Source organism: Streptopelia decaocto (assembly GCF_964273445.1).
Source record: "Streptopelia decaocto genome assembly, chromosome: 2".
In the NCBI taxonomy this organism is placed as follows: domain Eukaryota; kingdom Metazoa; phylum Chordata; class Aves; order Columbiformes; family Columbidae; genus Streptopelia; species Streptopelia decaocto.
In genome coordinates, this window is record NC_138655.1 from 117,399,939 (window position 1) to 117,414,601 (window position 14,663).

At 46.3% G+C, this 14,663-nt stretch overlaps 1 protein-coding gene across 6 annotated transcripts in view; it reads right to left on the minus strand.

Annotated features, from left to right (window-relative positions):
- Positions 1-4,028: 4,028 nt before the first annotated feature.
- The window catches only part of TMEM108 (transmembrane protein 108), a 252,886-nt gene continuing 242,251 nt past the window's right edge, over positions 4,029-14,663 (minus strand). For all 6 annotated transcript variants that reach the window (XM_082044525.1, XM_082044530.1, XM_082044528.1 and 3 more), the window contains 2 exons: positions 5,841-5,995; positions 4,029-4,362 (listed from right to left, as the gene is read on the minus strand). In XM_082044525.1, the coding sequence (XP_081900651.1) occupies positions 4,240-4,362; positions 5,841-5,995 (278 nt within the window). In that variant the 3' untranslated portion in view covers positions 4,029-4,239. The remainder of the gene's footprint in view (positions 4,363-5,840; positions 5,996-14,663) is intronic.

The window sequence follows — 14,663 nt, forward strand, 5'->3', positions numbered from 1 at the left end:
TGTGCCGAGCCCAGCAGGTTGGGGTTGTGGGGGGGTTTCGGCTTTGTGCGACGGCTTTCTGGAAGGGAGGGCTTTGTGCTGCCTGGGAGCGCCCATCACATTGTCCGGGCGGCCGCTGGGTCAGCAATCCCATTTCAGGGGAAATCTCCCTGCTGCTGCTGCTGCAAATGTGGCAGATGAAAAGCACAATGGTGTTTACAGGGACAGCGGGATGGGGATTCAGTACAACGTACGTGTTAAAATACCAGCGGTGTTTTCTATGGTGACAGCCAGATGATTTCCTAGCCCTATACCCACAGGTATCTAGATGTGTATTACAAACACATTAGCTGCTCGCATCCATGCTCATTCCAGACAAAGTCTCCTGCAGCAAAACCTTACCTAAAGTTAGCAAAACCCAAAGTTTTGAGGAGCCAGCCATGCCATAGCTGACCTGAGCTGAGCCAGCCTTTCGCTGCCGCAGAGCCTCAAATGCTCCCTCAGCCCTGCTGCAGCTTCTGGATTTCTCTGCGCTTTGGCTTCACCACCCGACCAAGGCACATTGTCCCAAACTGAGCAGATTTTATCTAGGGACATGCACCCTCATGTCCACTCCTGCTCAGCCGGTTTAACATTACATTATCAACTGCACTTGGTCTGTTCAACAAGGCCTCATTTCACTCTGGCTGCATAACGTGGTGACAAAGTGAGGCAGCTGTGAACCCAAAGAAAAGGGCAAAACAACTTATGGCACGGGATGAGGGAGTTTTCCCTGCTCTTCTTTTTATGCTGCTGCCACTTAGCAACTAGTGATCAGGTGGGTAGTTTATAGTCACTTAAGTAGTATGCGTTCATGCTACAGTGGGATATGTAATTATACAGTGTTAGGTATAGCTTTTTCTGCCTATGAATAGGGGTGCTTCACAGCCGGGGTGCCAGACTTACTCCAGTGCAGGATTACCATGTGCACACCTTTGTACGCACATTATCATGGAATAGTTTGGGTTGGAAGGGACTTCGAAAGCTCATCTAGTCCAACCACCCTGCAATGAGCAGGGACATCTTCAACTAGATCAGGTTGCTCAGAGCCCCGTCCAGCCTGGCCTTGAATGTCTCCAGGAATGGGGCATCTACCACCTCTCTGGGCAACCTGGGCCAGTGTTTTATCACTCTCATTGTAAAAAATTTCTTACTCATGTCAGGCCTGAATGTCCTTTAGTTTAAAACCATTACCCCTTGCCCTATTGCAACAGGCCCTGCTAAAAAGTCTCTCCTTGTCTTTCTTATAGGCCCCTTTTAAGTACTGAAAAGCCGCAATACTGAATGAAAGGCACGCCTGTAATGCGCTGATGATGGGCATTGTCCTAATGCGGTGGAGGTTTGTACAGGGGTGACGGTGAGACTTTGGTGAGATAGAATACAATCAGAAATTCCTGTCTTCTGCGGGCACCTAATCCTGGCCTGCCGGGTTGGTGGCTGGAGTTTGTTTTGCTTATTTTTTGAGGACTGCGAGGTCACCATTTCCCTGTTGTTTGAAGCCTGGGAATAGTGCAGCATCTCAGCTGCACAGCTTTGCAAATATATTTGGCTAATTTCTAGGCATTCTGCATTTAGATTACCAAGCAAACTGTGCTGGCTAAATGCCAGGAATCTTCCAGTATTTCTTACACAACATTTTCAGTGCATTTGCTCTGTGTCAAATAAAAAAGTAATCTGCCTTGCAAAAGCAATAGCACCTACAGAAAACAAATGTAAAACTATGGACTTTTTTGCAAAGAACTGAATTTAGTTCTCTGTAACCTCATTCTCTCTTTCCACTCCCCTGTTGAAATAGAAGACGAAGGCCCTCATGGGATTGCTTTCACTCTTGGCAAGACCCTCAGGAAGTTTATAATCAACTAGTGATTTCCAGGAGGCTGTTTAGTATTTGATCATGAGGATCGCAGGTATTGTATTGCATAGCTTTTATCCCATGGTGAAAAGATATATTCCCAAAGTGCCCATCCATGACCATACCCAGCCACGTCTTCCTGCCTGCCCCAGTCACCTCGTAGGGAAGTGGTGCATCACTCTCTGATTCTGAGAAGAAAAGCAAGTATCTATCAGATCCCCTACAACATTACAGTTTTCTCATTTTAGGAAGCCTGTGGCACACACTTAGATTTGTGCCTGGGCACAAAGCAAGTGCACATGTGGGACAGGGAGAAAGGAGGGGTGACAGTGCCTCTGTGGACCCTGGTCCTGAGAGGAGTCATGTCTTGGTCAGATTTCAGCCATCATTTAGTAAAGTTGTCAGGTTGCTCTGACTAACCACATCCAGCGAGACACTGTCAGCAGGTGGGAACAGCTGGACCAGATGTGCCGCTGCTATAATTCCCTTTTCTGGTAGCAGCTGTGGCTCACCTTGAACAAGGCATATGGTTAATGACGCTATGATAACCCTGTCCTGCTCGAACTTTGCTTTCACGCAACCAGGCGATAAACCTGAGCAGCTGGTGGCACAGAGCAGCCAGCTAGAGCAGGGGTAACCTCCAGGCTGCCTCCCAGCCTGCTCCTGATGAAGTGAGAAGGTGGGAAATAACATACAAGGACTGGTGGCCAGAGGTGGGGAGAGGACATCCAAGACCTCAAAGGATGGAGGCCATTTCACTTGCTGAACAATTCAAAAAAGGCAATTTGAGAAGTAAAGTGAAAATTGGTCCCATGGTAACAGTTCTGGGTTACTCAAAGAGAGAGCATCGATTTAGGCAAAGTCATTCCATGTTAGCCTCTCCTTGTAACAACCTGTTTTTATTAATAATCCACCATTTAGGCTTCATTCACTGCTACTATTCCCCTAACAAATACAGCCTGCAATCTAACACTTAACTGGGTAGGTCTAAAATGCTGTTTTGGTCTGAAACACACAGTTTCCATTCCTAAGGGAGGAAGGAAAGTCTCAGAGAGAAGAAGGGGGTATGAGGCAACTTGATTCAGTGGCACTAGCAGTCTAAGCACACAAGATAAATAAAAGAGTGAGGAAGTGGAAATGTGGGCAAAGTTGCAGCTTCAGTTGGTGGGAGTTCCTTGTCACCAGATTTCAAGATTGCTGATAAATTTAAAGGACATTTCTGTTCCTTTGAAGGAACACTCTACATGCCATCTTTTGAGGCTGTTTGCTCTGCAGGAAATAATTCAGGACTCGTTGGGCTGGAGCAGAGCAGCTGTGAATCCAATGTGTAGCGTGGTTAGGACATTTGGTGAAACATTGGCACAGGTTGCCCAGAGAGGTGGTGGATGCCCCATCCCTGGAGACATTCCAGGCCAGGCTCGATGGGGCTCTGAGCAACCTGATCTAGCCAAAGATGTCCCTGCTCATTGCAGGTGGGTTGGATTAGATGAGCTTTGAAAGTCACTTCCAATCCCAAACATTCTATGATTTATGCAGGAAAAAAGGTCATTCTGGTCCCTGCTCCTGTGAAACACTTTTGGAGCTCAAACTGGAACTTGTTTCTCCTGTTTAAGTCTGAAGAAGGTAACACATAACAAAGTTATGGGGCAACATTACTACCCAGAGGGGTTTGCCCTTGTCTCACATGGCCTGGGTCCCATGGGTACAGCAGGTTAGTTTGTCATCCCACTATAACTCAGCTTCCCTGCTCTCCCCCTGCAGACCCTGGTAGCATTCAGCTGGAAGGGAGACTCTGAAGGGCTCATCCCAGTAGGTGCTCAGGCACTGCCAGAGTCACACAGAGGATACAAGACTGGTGCATGGACCATACGGGCTGCTTCTGGCAACCGAGATGGTCCTGACTGGTTTGTATTCCAGCTTAGCAGTCTAAGGGACAGGAGGGACTGAAGTAATTTTACAGTAGGAGGAGGGACAGTCACCGAGCAGGAATGTTCATGGCCAGGCTGCATGATGTCGTGTAGGATGCAGGATGCTCTACCCAACACATGCTTTCTCCACCAAAACCAGCCTTCCCCAATATTATTCCAGACCAAGTATACTCAGCAGCAGACTGTAAATGACGGTGAAGAAAACAGTCCATATGGCAGGTGGTTTGCTTAGAAATACCTTTATTTTATAAAGCCACAGTTTGTTCTGTAAAGTTTTACCACACTTATAAAAAAGGGGTTGACAATTCTGAGGGAGAAAAGAAAAGCTGAAAACATTTCTTGTAATTCAGGGTTACACAAAGGTTATATTTATAATATATATATTTATTTATAATTTGGAGACAGTAGAGATGAAACTGCAACACGCGGGCAGCTGTGGGGTCATATTTCAGAGACTTGCTCGTGTCCTACAAATAGCGTTTCTTGACAGAAGGGGTTCACGAGGACCATCCCGCTGTCGCGGTAGTCGCCATTGGCGGGAGAGCGTGGCTCGGAGAGGTGGTCCTAGGAGAAAGACAGAGAAGCAGGGTGAGCACTTCCCACCCCTCACCCCCCATGAGCACACAGGGCACTCTGCTGTGCCAATGCATGGGAGGAATGGACTGGTATTTTTATCACTTCTCCCAATCTTCAAAAAGTGCCTAAATTTTGTGGGCTTCAGTTCTTGGAGAGCTAGGTTTGATGAGCCAGTTTTACCCTTCTTCAGGCAGCAGGAGCTGTGAGTGAAGAGCTCCTCTGATAGTCAGGCTGATTCTTTCTCAGCCTGGGGACTCTGAAGTCAGATGCACCAAACTTCAGGTCCCTTAGCAGAATTTGACCTTTCACTTTTTTTTTTTTTCCCTTGCACTTTCATGACACATTCCAACAGCTTCCTGTCTATCAGCTCATCTTGACTCCTCAAAGATGCGTTTTCAGCTTCTATTTAAGGTCAGAAAACCATAAAAAAATGGTTCTGAGCTACCCAAGCATGCCCCAGTTTAGTCATGTTCTAATCAGGTTTAAATGACTCAGACAACAGCTTTTGAAGACCATCCTATATGTGTGTAGGCCTATCATTCGGTTCTTGGTAAGCCGAGACCAGGTTCTGCCTTAGCTTGAGCAACATGATTGCCGGTAAAGTGGGATTAATAAAGCAACTGCGAGTGCTTGTCTAATCACATCATCACATCTCAGAGGTTCCTTTCCAAACACTTTTTTGTTTTAATTTAATGAGATGAGTTAGTCAACTAGCTGATCTGAAAATCACTTTAGCATAAATCCAAACTCTCTACTGTTTCTAGGTTTTAAATACCTTTGAACTAAGTTAAATTATTCTTCTCTGTCTCTGAGGCCAGGGAATACATTTCTATCTGTAGGATCACTTACCAATACATGAATAATCCCACTGGACCAGTCCAATCTGTTAAGTACGGGCTGATGAGTATACACCACTACCACACACTCTCATATATTGATGTTTTGATCCTTCATTTACTGGGAACATTCACTCACTGAACTGGTATTTGAGAAAGCACAGACAGCTCCCAAGACATAAATGCACCAAATTAATTTGCATTATTAATGCCTGCTACCCCCTTTATCTGATGCTGTGTGAGACATGGACAACAGGCAGATTAGAAGGACCGACTGTCAGTAACAAGCCAGCCCAAAGCGTTCTCCTAAGCAGTCATGGTATGGCCAGACATTGGCCCTGGGCTCAGAATGAAGAGAAACCCAGGAACAAATTCACCTACAGGTAGTTAACTCCTGTGACCGCACAGCAATGCAGAACATATCTGCAATGGCTGGGAACAGGGTGGCAATCTGGTTTTGGTGACTTATTTAGACCATTTTACACATATGTAGGGGTGAGTCCTTCTTGAAAAGCTGTTTCCCTGAATACGCATAGGGATTTCAAGGCTTTATTAATACGACTTCCTCTCCTTTTCCCCCAGCATGGCTTCAGTTACAGTTTTCAGACACTATTTCTGCAAGTGAGGTACCTCTGAAGTCTCCAGGGACTGGATCTCTCTTGGTAACTCTACAGCATGCCTGTTGAAGTAGTCCATGGTAATAGCATTATTCCAATAGCTCAGGTTGTTTTCTGGGTTAGATGTCTTTTTCTTCCTCCTCATGCAGCAGACTGTCAGCAGAACTGCTGTCAACAGAAACATGCCAAAAATCTGGTTATTTCCTTTCAGTAAGGACTCATCAGTATCATGGATTCTTTTACGTTACTTAAGGAAAGGGCTGGTGACCTTTGTTTATACCATTCACTCTCAGTCAGATCTAGCTCTCTCCTAACAAACCCCACACAATTAAGTCAGAATCTGTGCCAAGCAGACGAGGCTTTGGGCTTGGCAGAATACACAGTGTTTACTTTCTTTTTGAGGTGAGTTTATAATTTTAAAGATTTGGCTGCCTGGCTAATGAAAAGCTTTGGTGTTGGAACTGATGGTATTTTAATACCTAAAAAGGGATTTATAGAGCCTCTAGGAGAGGGGGCATTCCCCAGGACCGCGAGAGATGCCTCTGCGCAGATCTTTTTTGCTTCAAGCATGTTCAGATGCTGCAGCGATGAGCACATTAGCAAACAGGCAGCGAGAGACTCCTGTTCTAGGCTCCAAGACCAAATTCATAAATGCAATGTGGTTGCACATCTTCAATATCAAAAGCTTCTGTAATCCGTCACTCATAACTTGGATTATGGCTACTTTGTGACCATGTTCCAAAACATCAGTGACCAGCAAGGGGAACAGATGGGCTCCTGGGCAGGATGAGGCGCTGGTGAGGTGGTGTGGAGATCCCCTCCGGCACCTGTCTCATGTAGCTTACGCTTCCAGTAGAGCATTATTGCCAGAGCTGGGGTTTTCCTGCCTGTCTCCATCAGCTCTATCAGTATGTGGGATCTACTGATAAGAGTAATCCGTTCCCCACTCTTGCCAGGCCATTAGGGGTGCCTGAGCCTGGCTTTTTTTTTTTTTTCCTTATCTGCAGAAGACACTTAAGCTTTTGCAAGGTGAAATATTTGAGCTTAAAGTGGAGCAGTTAGGCAAGACGAGGTGACCAGCACGTGAATCATAGAATCATTTTGGTTGGAAGAGACCCTCAAGATCATAGAGTCCAACCACTAACCCAACACTGGCACTAAACCACCTCCTTAAGAACCTCATCTCTGCGTCTGTTAAACCCCTCTGGGGATGGTGACTCCACCACCTCCCTGGGCAGCCTGTTCCAAATTGTCTGTCTTGTCTCAAGGCTACAAGGACCCCCTGGCCCACAGAGCTGCCAGAATAGCATTCGCCCAGCAGGCAGGCCGAACATGAAGCCGGTGGAATATTATTTTCCGGAATTGCTTTCCATTTAGTCATCTCTGCTGCAATTCAGATGGGTAATCTTGGCAATTTTAGGAAAGTCAAGCAAACTCCCTGTAACAAACTTTCTGCTCCCGCTGGTCCTTGCTCAGGCAGAAGCTGAGGTGTGCACAAGGGTTTGTTCAGAGGAGACGCGCATAAGCTCTGTGTGCTTATCTTACACCTGTGGAATTAACTAACCCGTTGTGCTTGTAATCTACCTGATTTATACAGACAGACAGGTAGCTGGGCAGGGACTTTCTTTGATTTGTACCTGTGAAAGAGGGAATGCCCTGCTGTAAATCCACTCCATTATTTCTAACCCCTCATGGTAGAGGAGAGAAAATATTCACGAAGCAGAACAACATATTATTTTCTCAGCTACAGCAAAAATTATTTCTTAGAATTATAGCCCAGAGGAAAGAAAAGACTGCAGAGAGGTCAAAGCTGCTTTGTTTGTTTTGACAAACATTGCAGCTCCCCATATGCCATGGGTCTAATTTCTTATCCCATCTACCCACATAAAATGGCAATACAAAAGTGCAAGTCTAGAGCTCTATTTAAAAACACAAGAATAAGCTACTAAGAAAAAAATTTAATGGGTTTGTGTTCAGGCAGTTTATATCTCATTCAAAGGGAAAGGTGAGCTGATGCTATAAATCTTCCAAAACTAATGGAAAAATCTCCCGCACTGCTCCTTCATGTTTTAAAAAACAGCAGGTCATCATCCAACTTACTATTATCTTTGACTATTCTTGCTTCACTCTTTCTATCGCAAATAACTTCATCTGCTGACAGCCCAACAGGGAGACTCCAGCTGCTGTGCTGCAGGCAGGCACCTCGTGGGGTGCAGGGAAATGCCCATCCTCCCCAAGGGCTGCATCTTCGCTCCCTACTTTCCTGCTACCTTCTCCATGTCCCAGCCCAGCCTGCAGCCTCGTTAAGATTAGAAGGTGAAGCAGGACCTACATTTCATCCTCTCCACTGCCAGCGAGAGCCAACAGACTGTGGAGCTTTTTGGTACTCCAGTAACAAGCGGTGCAGCTGACATGCCTGAGGGATGGGATGCCATCCTGAGGGACGCGGACAAGCTCAACCATGTGAACCTCATGAGGTTCAACAAGGCCAAGTACAAAGTCCTGGCATCTGGGGCAGGGTGACCCCCAGTACCAATGCAGGCTGGCGGATGAAGGGATTTAGAGCAGCCCCATGGAGAAGGACTTGGGGGTACTGGTGAATGAAAGACTGGACATAAGCTGGCAACGTGTGCTTGCAGCCCAGAAGGCCAATTGTGTCCTGGGCTGCATCACAAGGAGCGTGGCCAGCAGGTTGAGGGAGGTGATTCTGCCCCTCTGTTCTGCTCCGGTGAGACCCCACCTGGAGTCCTGTGTCCAGCTCTGGAGCCCTCAGTACATGAAAGACATGGACCTGTTGGAGAGGGGCCAGAGGAGGCCACAAAAATGATGAGAGGGCTGGAACAGCTCTGCTGTGAGGACAGGCTGAGAAAGTTTGGGTTGTTCAGCTGGGGAAGGCTCCAGGGAGACCTTATTGCAGCCTTTCAGTACTTAAAAGGGGCCCACAAGAAAGATGAGGACAGACTTTTCAGCAGGGCCTATTACAATAAGACAAGGGGTAATGGTTTTAAACTAAAGGAGGGGAAATTCAGGATAGACATGAGGAAGAAATTTTTTACAATGAGGGTGGTGAAACACTGGCCCAGGTTGCCCAGAGAGGTGGTAGATGCCCCATCCCTGGAGACATTCAAGGCCAGGCTGGACGGGGCTCTGAGCAACCTGATCTAGTTGAACATGTCCCTGCTCATGGCAGAGGGGTTGGACTGGATGACTTTTGAAGGTCCCTTCCAACCCAAACTGTTCTATAATTCTAAGTGCTCCCTAAGGCACAGAGCATTTCTGAAGTTGCTTGAGGATACAAGAGCCCCAGTAAAGCCAACTCCATTGCTGTGCGAATATTTTGAAAGCTTGAAGTTTTACAGCTTATAAAATGTTGTGTCTGCTGACAGAGAAGTACTGGATTTTGGTTTTAGGGGCTGGAAAGCTGGTGACACTGAGTCAAGAGAGATCTCTGCTTCTGCCAGCAGGAAACAGCCTTGCCAGGTGCAGATATGGTTGCTATACAGCAATAATGATCTTTTCCTTAATTATGCTGTTGGCCTCTGACCTCAGTGAACAAACAAGCAAACGGATGGAAGACTGTGGAAAATGGGTTCCTGAGCTTCCTTAAATATAACATATTTTAGCAGAAGCCTGTCTGCTTAAGCTGCCACAATCCAAAGGAGAGAAGACCTGATTTAAGAGGGAGAGAAAGGACAGCAGGGTTGGAATGAGGGTGTTCCTTCTTCATCTCATATTAACTACCTTCTGGGGGGCATATTTTAGTGAAATTAATGTAGCCAGCAAAAGGACTGCTTGCTTCCAGAACAACACTAGGAACAGGGTTCCCCTGTAACCCGTATCCTTTGAGCTGCTGCTACTCTGGAGGGAGAAAAGTCAACCCACGTATTCAGGGGCTATGAACTGCTGACGAGCTCTGGCTCTGACGCTGGCCTCTTTCTGGCCCTAAGGCAAATTATGTCTGCATTATCTGTCCTCTCACCCATGAAACAGGCCATAATACATCCCACAAATGGGAAAACAAAATGCTCTTAGATCTGCAGGTTTCTAGGCTGGTGGAAACAAGTCCATCATCTACTCTCACCTGTACAGCAGGAGACTTTCTGCCTGATAACTTTGATCCCCAGCCTATAAGTTGTATTTAAGATATAGAACATCCCACGGGAAAACACCCAGCTTGATTTAAGGACTTGGAGTGACTGGATATCCATCATATTCCCACACAGTTTGTTTCAATGCTTAATATCCATCATGGGACAGGTTTACATTTCCCTTGTCACCTATATACCTCCTGTCTCAACTGCCACTTCCTCAATTCCCTTTTGTCTTTTTTATTAAAAGCTTCCACTATGTTTCTGCTGTGAGAAATGTACCCAATAGATGTGGGCTGCAGCCTCTTCTTGGACTACATGATCACACAAGTGGAGTTGTGTTGCATTTCTCAGCTCTTAAATCATTCACGTGGCTCTTTACTAACCTTCCAATCTTTTTATTTTTTTTAAACATAAACCAACAGGATTATACACCATCTTCAATACTGGCCTCATAAATGTGGTGTAATGAGATCATACCAACTCCCTACAGTCTCCTGACAGTCTTCTGTCTTTTCTTTCAATTCATTTAAATATTTTACCAATCTTACACAGCTGCATATGCCCCCCACTCTCTAGCTCCCATGTAAAACATGATCTTAACAGACCTGGACAGTGCAAGCACTTGCAAGTCAGGAAATATTCAGACCAAAGTATGTTAATTTGCTCCTCTCTGTGCCTGCAGATCATAACATAAACTAAATTTCTATAGAACGCTTGCCTCAATTACTAAAATAGTAGTTTTCCCATATTTATTTCAATTTCCCTCATTTACTATGGCTGTCTATAGTAGTACGATACAGGTATCACAATGGATTTGGTTATTGACCATGGCTGTTTACATCTGGAGACAGGAGGCTCTTCTCCATCTTAGCCTGAGCTCACACCTGGGGATTAGACTCAGGGCTTGGGATCTCTCTCACTTCAGACTGGGAAGCAAATGTGTATAGGTTTTGTGATGACGAAAGTGGGTGAGATAATTTTGGAAAGCGTCCCAGTGCATGAAATGTGAGCTAAGTGGGGTTAGGTCCAAGGCAATTCTTCATATATTCTTTGAGTTCTGCTGACGTCTGTGTTCGGAGGCTCAGCCTTCCTTTCGCGTTTTCCCGTGTCAGCAGAACTGACTGAATTAATTGACTTCTGCACGTCTGATTTGCAAGTTTTCTGTTCTTCCACGTTTTTTCAAGTCATTCTGTAATTAGAGAGACGTAAGTGCTGGGAGCCCAAGGATCAGGACAGTGGGGTTTAAAATGAATTCACATAGTACCTTGTTCTGCCCTGAAGAGACAGGCACCCACACACGTACACGCACAAAAATGTTCAAGGCTGCCTGAAGGACACTCCAAAACCAACTTAAACTGTCACATGCAGAAAACACTGATATCAGTGTTATCTATTACTTTGCTTTTCTGGGAATGTAATGATACAGAGTCCTTCATATTTGCAGCCCTCAAATGGCGTTAACATTACCCTTGTTATTTATACCTTGAAGCTGAGGTACCAGAGGTGAAATGACTTCCCCAGGTTCACACAGCAGACATGGCTTGCGCATTCCTATTCAAAGCATTATTTTTCTGGCTAGCATTTTAAGGGGTTTCAGTGGGGCTCAAAAACCTGTGCATCTTTACAGAAATACGTCCTGTAAGGACAGACAGGCTAAATCAAATCTCTTATTTCAGCAGGTGAGCTCTTGAAGCTCAGGTCTTCAGGCTAGTGCTATAGCCACTGACCCACGCAACCAGCAGAGCTGGTGGGACCTGGCAGGGTCTTTCCTAGAATCATAGAATAGTTTGGATTGGAAGGGACTTTCAAGGGTCACCTACTCCAAGCCCCTGCAATGAGGAGGGACATGTTCAACTAGATCAGGTTGCTCAGAGCCCCGTCCAGCCTGGCCTTGCATGTCTCCAGGAATGGGGCATCTACCACCTCTCTGGGCAACCTGGGCCAGTGTTTCACCACCCTCATTGTAAAAAATTGCTTTGTCTTTTCTAGCCTGAAATAATTTCTTCTTCATGTCTCAGCATCCCAGGCACTTCTTCCAGTGGGGAAGAGGAGCCAAAGGCTCCTGTGGTCACCTTCGAGCAGGTCACTTCCCCTGCTACGGAAGTTAAAACACCTACAGGTTTTCATGTAACAGGTCCCTGTCAATAGAAGGTGTGACAGCGAGCAGCATGTGGGGCCCTAGTGCACCACATGTCTGAGAGGGAGACATGAATTTCTGCAGCATCGTGTTGTGTTTTCCCTTTGGACGATTTCGGGCAGCAGGAGCTGTGCCCAGAAGCACCTGACAAGGCAAGCTTTTCCAGCCTCCTTGCCAGCCCTTGCACAGGGGAGGGATTATGGGGAAAGGCACAAGGGCTCCTGGCAGAGAAGGGATGCACTGGCTGCCACGCAGCTCTGCAAGGACTCTGGAAACAGCCCAGAGGTCAGCAAGTGAGTTCAGAGGCACTCCTCATTAGCAGGAGGAGGGAGCTGTGTTAATTAGATTCCTGCAGTTCTGCAGCCACACACAGGCTCCGGTTGTCTCTCCTCACCTCCTTCTACTTATTTCCAGGGTCTGTTAGTAACTTCTGTGCCTCGGGGCTGCCTCTCCCCTGGTGCAGGACCTCATCCTTTCTCCCAGGTGTCTCAGCAGTAGTTTGGGACTTGCTGTCCCCATCGGTGGGTCTGGACAGCAGCCTTGAAGGTTGAGCACCAGAGCCACCAGCCCACAGCTATGGGGCAGCAACAACCTCCCATGAGAGAGAGGAATCCTCAGTGACTTTCTCTGTGGCTTGTTCCCTCCTAAGGCAGCTCAGGCATTTCACAGCATGGGGCTGAGTCTTGATACCCGAGATGCCTCCACCTTTCAACATCCCAAGGCAGGAGCGGGACAGTGTTTCCTGAGTCCATGCCCACAACAGCTGTGAGAAAACATTTTCGGCCCTCGAAGATGAAAAGAAATCCAAATGGCCGTACTCCTCATCTGTCTCTTCAGCATCAGCCCCCTCTAGACCAGAAATGATGAGCAAATGCCAGTGGGGAGCTTTCTGTCCTCGGCTGCAGGCGCCTGTGCCCAGGAGGTGGCGACAGTCCCCTTCGCACACCCCATATTGCACACCCCATATTGCACACCCCATACCATACACCCACACTGCACACCCCACACCACACACCTGCAGCAGAAGACACACAGATGCCAGAGGAAATAATTTCTCTTCTCCTATGGGAACAATCTATGCCTGTACAACACCACTTTATTCTGACATAGTTGAAACAGCATAACTTTGGGATGAAAGCAATTCCCCAGGCACTTCAGCCAGATCCAAAAAAACCTACCTCCATTTAAATGCCTGCCTACCATTTATTTCAACCCTGAAATAAGTCTGAGGATCCTCAGATTTTAAAAGGAGAATCCCACTAAAGACTGTCCTCAGCAATGTGGTACCAAAAGCAGGACTTAAATATTTAAATCATTTAAACAGTTGTATTAGAGCTGGTATAAGACAATTTTCAAAATAACACTTGCCTTTTCTAAAATGAAGCTTACAAATATAAGAAACAGCATAGGCACAGCCCTATGAACGCATACTGTTATGGTACAGAAGAAGAGAAGTTTAAACACCACTATTTCAAGAATACTGGGTTAGAAGTCCTGCCAACAGACTCATCATATTATTATTACTACTAGCAAAAACTACCATTAGTTATTAGCTCATATATGGCACGCTGCAGGCAGAGACATACACCAGTTTACACACTGGTCATGCTTCCTATGCTTGTGTTGTATGGTGTTAGATTTTGTGGTTTATATTTGGTTGCTTTCCATCGAGATCAGCTTTCCTTTTGAATACTGGCCCAATAAATAATGTTTGGATTTATTTGATCCTTTCTTTCTACTGGTTGATAGACTATTCATCAAACCATCATATATTGCTGCTTTTCATCATGCTGCACTTGCTATACCCTAGGTTCTCCTGCATACTTCTGCTTTGGTTTCTCTTTATTTTGATTGCCCATCTTCTAGATTTAAACTTTGTTATCACTTATGGTTTTAATCACGTTGGCAATACCAGAACCAGTGGTCCCAGAGGTAAAAGTCTAACAAATATGCTGAGCCCATCCAGCAATTTGCAGCTGCCAAAAGGGTCAGAGCTGTTCCCTCTCCAGGTGTGCATTCCTGCAGCCTCATATGCTCCAGGTCTTGTGCCCATCTGACCCTGCGGGGAGCTGATTCAGCTCACTGGGTGGACAGGAAATCCCAAAGAGCAAAGTGAATATTTTTTTGGCCACTTTAGCAACCTGAAAGTGGCTCAGAGAGGTGTCAGGTCAAGTGTGGGCAGAGGCAGAGGGGCAGGACCAGGTGGCTGTGCCTCCGAGAGGGCAGCACTGTCCTTTTTGGCAGGAGTCAGCTGTGTGTGAGACTGGCTCGGTCAGCTCACCTAGCCTTGAGCTCAGTACAGCTCCTAGCTGTAAATACCAGGATTAAGACTCAATATCATTGGCTGCCACCCTTTCATGTTTCCTCCGGCAGCACAGGCTGGGAAATGTTTTTGTTTCGCTCCAGACAGATCAGCACAATCACAGCCCACAACCCATTCAGTGGCTCCTTCTTGGCTCTGTGGAGTGAAACCCCAGAGAACATGTTGTCATACCTGTCAGATATAACCCAGGTAAGCAGGGGACACCTTGGCATCCACCCATGAGCTTTCTAATAATTTCTCAGGTATTTTTTGTAACTGAGTCAAATGATGAGACCCTAAGCCAGC